General features: G+C 47.2%; 1 protein-coding gene across 2 annotated transcripts; it reads right to left on the reverse strand.

Moving 5' to 3' along the window:
- Positions 1–866: 866 nt before the first annotated feature.
- LOC100836965 (receptor-like serine/threonine-protein kinase SD1-8) lies at positions 867–4,214 on the reverse strand. 2 transcript variants are annotated; one of them, XM_003571377.4, is made up of 7 exons: positions 2,812–4,206; positions 2,591–2,698; positions 2,296–2,477; positions 1,995–2,205; positions 1,642–1,879; positions 1,412–1,559; positions 867–1,319 (listed from the first exon to the last, which is right to left on the reverse strand). In XM_003571377.4, exons 1-7 carry the CDS (start codon positions 4,136–4,138, stop codon positions 1,017–1,019), a joined length of 2,517 nt encoding a protein of 838 aa, XP_003571425.1. In that variant the 5' UTR covers positions 4,139–4,206; the 3' UTR covers positions 867–1,016. The 2 variants fall into 2 exon arrangements, with proteins under 2 accessions (XP_003571425.1, XP_024316845.1); XM_024461077.1 differs by lacking the exons at positions 867–1,319; positions 1,412–1,559 and having other exon boundaries at positions 1,671–1,767; positions 2,812–4,214.
- Between the last annotated feature and the right edge of the window lie 3,165 nt (positions 4,215–7,379).

Consider the following 7,379-nt stretch of genomic DNA (forward strand, 5'->3'; position numbering starts at 1 on the left):
CTTGAGTATGCTCATACAGCCCTTTTGATTGCAAACATTAGTAGTTAAAGCCATACTGTAATCACCCACCAACAATACAGGACGGAAAAAAAAAACTTACTGCATTTTCTTACCAGCAAAGCAAAATGCGGCCCAAGCAGCGTAGGCTTGTGAATCTTCTCACCCGCCATAAAGTCTTGCACACACTTACCAATAGCATAAACAGAGTTCAACAGGTTGTCACCAAGCGAAAATTTACAAGCGACTCCTTGGTGGGAGTGGGTTTTACATGTCACTACAATGGCGCTAGTTGGGCCTCTTCTAGGGGACTTGACCCATATGAATATTGCATGTCCTAACAGTAAAAAAAAATTGTGCCTGAATTGTTCTTCGTGGTGAAGTGGCTCTCTCTGATTGTACCTCTAAGCTTGCATATCCAAACAAGGTACAGGCCAGCGGCCGCGAGTACAAGCACAGACGCCATCACTGGAACCAAGATTTTTGCCACACGCCCCCTCTTCCCAGTAGCTGCAGAAATGTATTACAGGAAGTATTAATCGTAACTGATAAGATGATGAATTTTGCATCAGAATCTTGACTGGGAGACTCCCCCCCCCCCTTTGATTCCTAAAAAAAAAAGCTACCTAAACGGGGATCCCATGGGGATCAAGTACGAGGAATACTTCATCCCTGGCCCGCTAGACCCAACGGGGTGAGATTTTCCCTGTTAAGACTCTCGTGGGAGAGAAATTATACACAACCCTATCCTTTAATAATAGAATTCCCTACGAGGAATCGAGAATCATGGCCTCATTACCATCTGTATTAACATCGAGCTAATCTGCCACCGGAGGCCTATCCAACGAGTCTCAAGTGAAGTACCATAGTTGCAACCAAAGATTCAAGTCATAATAATTTTTAAATTTGCACTGTTGCATCTTTCATGTAATATCACTATATTCTATATAACTTCTCTAAAACAAATAAGCTACTAATGCACTATTACACATCTGTTCCAGAAACAGGCATACAAACAACTACCGTCCCTCTAACACCGTTGTGAGGCTCATGTTATTTATAGAACTGCTAGTATGTTCTTCTGTCCCTTGGGTTGTTCCCCGGTATGAGAAGTACATTGGCTGTATTGGTACCGGAGGTGGTGTAGTTTCGTTCTCAAGCATGGTCACCACCGATGACATGAGTGGCCTACTGTTTGGATTATCTTGCACACACAATAGTCCGATCTGGATACACCGTAAAGCTTCACTGTAGGAACAACTCTTAGCCAGGGATGAGTCCACAAGATCTGTCGCTCTGTCGTCTATCCATAAGCTCCATGCCTGAAGAGCCGATGGGATCAAATCTTATAGAAATTAGAGAACTTTTGTTTGAATTGTGAAAAATAAAAATAGGCATAACACTGTGCACTTACATAAGCCAGTAGGTTAGGGAAGCCCTTGCAATGAGTTAAACTGATCTTCAAGCCACTCATGATCTCCAAAACTATGACACCGAAACTATATGTATCTGACTTGGTAGAAAAAGCGCCATCCATTGCATATTCAGGAGACATGTAACCACTGCTCAAAAGAAGTAAAACAATCTGAGTAAGTATTTAGGGAAATAAAACCCACTTGAAAAGTCAAGGCTATGATTACTCACTATGTGCCAACAACTCGATTAGTATTTGCTTCATGCTGGTTTCCACCAAAGATTCTTGCCATACCGAAATCTGATATCTTGGGGCTCATATCCGCGTCCAATAGTATGTTGCTCGTTTTAAGATCTCTGTGAATTATAGTCAACCTTGAATCCTGGTGGAGATAAAGAAGTCCTCTAGATACTCCTTTTATTATCTTGAAACGTGTTGGCCAATCAAGGAGATACTTACTTGCAGCATCTAAATTAAGCAATTCCAAAGGTAATCATGTCACATGTTTCTCTTTTCTTTTTTTCTTTTTGCGAAAATAATGTTTTTTTAAAAAAAAATCTCGAAAATATAAGTTCAGACATACCAAAAATAATGGAGTCCAAGCTTCTGTTTGGTAAGTATTCGTAAATTAGCAACTTCTCATCCCCATCGATGCAGTATCCAAGAAGCCTAACCAGGTTTCTGTGCTGCAATTTTGCAATCAGAACAACTTCGTTTCTGAATTCCTCTACACCTTGTCCTGAACTTTGACCGAGCCTTTTGATTGCAACTTCTATGTTGTGTCCCAGCGTACCCTGCATTGTTTCACCATTATGAAATTGAACAAGCACCGCCATAATTCTCACATTTCTACAGTTTATTTAAAAGATGTATACTTTCCTAACCTTATAAACCTTCCCAAAGCCACCTTGCCCGAGCATATTGTCCACAGAAAAGTTTTTTGTTGCTGCTGCAATGTCTCCAAAGCTGACAAATGGAAGCTCTACATTTTCATCACCGAGTTCGTTTGGCGCAGTCGAGTATCCTAGGATCGCTTTCCTCAAATTATCCTTGTTCCGACTTTTGGCTGACAGGAAAAACAATTCCAATTGTTATTAATAAACCTTACACTAGTGCAAAAATATTGTGCCTGAATTGTTCTTCGTGGTGAAGTTGCTCTCTCTGATAGTCTGATTGTACCTCTAAGCTTGCATATCCAAACAAGGTACATGCCAGCGGCCGTGAGTACCAGCACAGATGCCATCACTGGAATCAAGATCTTTGCCACAGGCCCCTTCTTCCTTGTAGCTGCAGAAATGTATTACAGGAAGTATTGATTGTAGCTGATATGATGATGAATTTTGCCTCAGAATTTTGACTAGTATAGTAGCAGCTCCGTGACTGCTTCAGTTTTTCCTTACCTGATTCATACTTGGCCAACCTCAGATAGAGATCCTGTCCATTTTCTATGTACCTGACATCAACGATGTTATCCTTCCACATGACGCAGCCACTGCCATTACCCTCTCCTCGGATGTCGGCGGGGGCATAGGCCACGCACGAGCAGTTGGCGAGGCACCTCTCCCTGCACTGCTCCAGCGTCGCGCCCATGTCCACCGTCGCGTTGTCCGTGTCAGGGAGCTTCACGCCGTGCACAGGCGTGAACCGGTCCGTCGCCGCCGTGCCATTGCCGCACTCCAGCTGCACGTCCCTCTGGCACCCGCCGGAGGATTCCTTCCTGGACCACTCCGACAGGTTCACGGGGCTGAACCCCGGGGCGCAGCTGCAGGACGGCGCCGACGCGGCGTCGACGTTGCAGAGGCCGAACGCACCGCACGACGCGTAGTCGTCGCAGGCGTCGCGAGGCAACCATGGGAATTCCCTCCACTCCCGGCTGGACGGAATCCACAACAGGACCTGCACCTTGCCAACCTCGTCCAGCACGACGCGGGTGAAGGGCGTGCCGGCCGTGGCGTTGAGGACGTAGGTGACCTCGTCGGGGCCATCCACCATCTGGATGTAAAAGAACTTGTACTGTGAATCCATCTCTGGCACGCCGCTGAACCAGCGACCGTTCCACGGGCCGGCGCGGTACTTCTTGGCGCTGCCGTGCCAAGTGACGATGTCCGGCAGGCCCCTTGTGTCCATGACCCGATGGTAGTCCCCCGTCGCCGGGTCGTCCTTGGCCCGCCACGACGTGAGGGACCACTCCAGGCCGGTCTTTAGGTTCTTGCCGAACCTCATGCCGGCGAGCAAGGTGTTTGACAGATGGTCGAACGACTGCCACTGGAAGCCGGTGCTGGCGCTGCTGCTCTGCTCGCGCACGACGAGGTTGCCGGACTCGAGCAGCTGCGCCACCGAAGAGGCAGAGGCGCCAGTCGTGTTTGAGGACCAGGCGGTCTGGCCAGAGCCGTCCAGAAGGCGAAGGCCCACCCGGGCCCGGCTACTCATCACCAGGACGCCGGAGGTGGTGTTCAGCGGCGTGTCGCGGTTGGCCACCCACAAGACGGCGTCCGTACCAGACGCCGTGAACCAGATCCCGAGGTATCTCTTGGTTGGCACCGTGGTCGATGGGGTGAAGAAACCAAGGGTGAATGAGCCACCGGCGGAGAGCAGCGTCTCTCCATCGGTGATGTTGCCCCCGTTTTTCAGCGTGTCCGACGAAATGCCGGCCCCGGCGCCGGTGCTTCTTCTGAGAAGCAGCAGTAGCGTGGCAAAAATCAGGGCGAGGAGGTTGAGAACCGCCATGTGCGATGTATCTTTGTCCTTGCACAAGAAATCAGCGTGGGGAGGCTGCTAGCCATTATACGAAAAATGACACTGTTACACCGTCGCATTTGCGCAATTAACGCATACTAGACCAGTCACGTCATATCTTCATCCAAAAGTAAATTCACGTCACTTTGTGATGATTTAAACATTTTGAAGTTTAAGTTTATAGAAAATAATATAAATATTTGTAACTCTAATTTATTATAAAAACACATTCTACGATTAATCTATTATATACTTAATACGCATCATATATATGGTATTCTTTTAGACAGAGGGAGTACTTCTAAATAAATAAAAAAAGATCACATCTACGATGTTGCCTATTGCCGGTTGCCCGTGAGTTTCCGAGATAGCCCCTTCTAGACCGCTTCCCGTCGTGCGTCTACACTATTAAGCTTCTGGATAAAATGCCGCGGCCCCACTCCCTCTGATACACCAGCGACGGCCAAACCACAAACGCAGTTGATGTGATCTCGCAAGACTGCAAGCCCATTCGAGAACAATAATGGCATCTAGTGGTAAGACGTATACAAACCTCACGCTAAGCATTAGGCCTAAACCTAGAGCAAGCACAAATGTGATGTCTAACTAGTTTAAGCACTTTGCAAAGTACCTACATGAATCACCTAATTTTCTATTAAGCACTTTTGTGGTGGCTAGTGCAACTAGAGATGAGTCTCAACTTACACTTCACTTCCTTGAGCTCTCACACCAAATGGCTGGCCAAGGGGGCTATATATGACCCCTAATCCAAAACTAGTCACGGGGGTTCTGCGCTCACCGGATAGGTCCGGCGGTGACACCAGAGCAATCCAGTGCGTCCACGTTGACTAGCCATTAGGGAAACTAGTGGTTGCTGACCGTTGGAGGTTGAATGATCCAGTGCTTGATCTGGTGGGTCACCAGACTAATCCGGTGCGTTGATTTTCATTTCAACCTCTTTGCAACCCTCTCTGATAGAATGCTTTGGTGAGCAATCCGATGCGGTCACTGGACTAATCCGGTGAGTTGGCAGACGCACCCTAACATATGGTGCATCAATTTTCCTTGCATTGGACCAGTCTAGTGCTACTGTTGCCACAGCCCTTGGAATAGTGCACTCGCATAGTCCGGTGCTCCCCTCTGGTTAACACAGGAGCAATCCGGTGCACATAGAAAGTGTGCAACCGGCTTCTTTCATTCCTTTGCGGTCTTTCATAAGTCTTCTAATGTATTGTTTGAGGTGTTGATCTCATTCGGATCACCACGTTGCCTCAGTCCAGGTCTACTCTGTATCCATTTAAACTATACTTTATATACTAGCTTGCAAACAACATTAGTCCAAATAGTCATTTTTTTATCAAACATCAAAATCCAACCTAATGGCCCATAGTGTCCATTTTCCGTGTAAAAGTAAATAGGAAGAAACTTGTGAAGGCATCATATATAGGAAAACGATGAGCTCGACACTGGAGTTTACAACTGAGTGGATGCATAGCTACTCTCTCTGTTAATAGCACCGACGCCACCTCCACCTGGATCGATATTCGGAGACAAAGCCACAGAGCATCTCCTGCGCTGAAATAAAATCTTACCAATGCAGCAGTGGAGAAAGGTTACACATTGTTCTGGCGTTCTTTGGGTGCCGAGCAGAGGGATCCATACAAACAAACCTGCGTTGCGTACTTGCTGTACTAGAGTCTAACAGTACTGGTAGTATTGTACGTACTAGAGAAGCAGGAGGAGACGAAGACTGCATCTGATAAGATAATACCTAGCCGGATTGTAGTACTGGTGCGCAGGCATGCAGCGCGTCGTAGCGCAGGTTGACAATCACCTGTTGCCGACTTGCCGTGGCCAGCCAGCACCCAGCAGCCATGGCTGAACAAGGAAGGGCTTGACGCTGACTGGGGCCCCGCCGACGCCGAGCATTAATCGAATCTCACCTGTGCGCTCCCGCGGGCCTCCGCTATTAATCGCAAGTTGCCATGCATGATGTGATGGTACATGGGCCTCCGCTATTAATCGCATGTTTCAGCCAGCGAAAGCTTGCAAGGCACGCGCTGACGCATGCCACGCACCTTTCAATTCCTCCAACAATGCATTGCGACCAGCTGCATCCAATCCCTTCATTATAAAATGCAACCAGTTAGCAACGCGATTATATTACATTTAAAAACAGGCAAAGAAAATAACAAGTCTTTCAATCACTCACTGGCACACAATGCACCAACATGATCGTTCAAGACCTGCATCTGTACCCTTGCCTCCTCCCTTGCCCTCTCCTCCCCTGCCTTCCTCTGTTACTTCGACCTCCATTTGTCGAACCTAACACCGATCATGTTACGAAAACCGCGCTGTCTAGCAAACTCACGCATCTCCTTCTTCCGCTGTTTAACTAAGAGGTCGACGAACTGAGGTCCATACCCCATATTTCGTGCTGTGAAATCATATGTGACGTGTAACATTGGCAAGTGTTTTAGATGAAACATTGATGTGGATACTTTGGATAATATAAATATTTATGTGATGACATGTATCTTGTTTGGACGTAGTGCTTTGCTAGTGGTCGGCTGATCCATTAGTTTCTTATGTGAAAACATGGCGTGAGTCGTGTGAAACTTACCCTGAGTCAAGTCGTGGACTTGTGCTCGTACTGGTTATTTGTGTGTTCGCTTTCAGGTGTTGCCGGAGCTAGAGGAACGTGGTCGATGATGGGATCGAGGGACGAAACTCGGGAGAAACTGAGGTCAAGGATCAAGGTCATGCGGGACGTTCGTGCGAAGGAACAATAGAAGTGAAGTCTACAATGATCCGGGAGTGCACCGGTTTGTCGTACGTTGTTTATACCGGATATGTACGGTATTGAAGATATTCGATACGTGATGGTCGAGTTTTGAAGACGTCACAAGAAGAGTTGATGGCATGGAGTGCCATCGACGTGAAGATATGTAGGTCCAGCCGTGGCTGGATGAGAACTGTTTAAAGATTAAACAGTAGCATCCTGAAGATGGCGTCCGATAGAAAAATGGTCGACATGAAAGTTGTGCGCGTCGTCGAGACTAACAACTTTGCTTTTGGAGTCATCTCAATCCGAGGTCGTATGCGGGCCTCACGGGCAAAATACCGACCGAAACAGAGGAGTTCGTGTTGGATTCGGACTTGATTTAGGGTCACGAATTTTCCTTTATAAATAGAAAGCGTCCTAACTAGGGTTTTAGCAAGGACGTGAGGA

This window comes from Brachypodium distachyon, chromosome 3, assembly GCF_000005505.3.
Source record: "Brachypodium distachyon strain Bd21 chromosome 3, Brachypodium_distachyon_v3.0, whole genome shotgun sequence".
NCBI classification, from domain to species: Eukaryota; Viridiplantae; Streptophyta; class Magnoliopsida; order Poales; family Poaceae; genus Brachypodium; species Brachypodium distachyon.

Coding starts and splice junctions, on each gene's coding strand:
- LOC100836965 (XM_003571377.4), bottom strand. CDS start 4,138: ATGGCGGTTCTCAACCTCCTCGCCCTGATTTTTGCCACGCTACTGCTG. Junction 2,206..2,295: donor GCTTTGGGAAGGTTTATAAG/GTTAGGAAAGTA, acceptor GAAACAATGCAG/GGTACGCTGGGACACAACAT. Junction 1,880..1,994: donor CTTGGACTCCATTATTTTTG/GTATGTCTGAAC, acceptor TGCTTAATTTAG/ATGCTGCAAGTAAGTATCTC.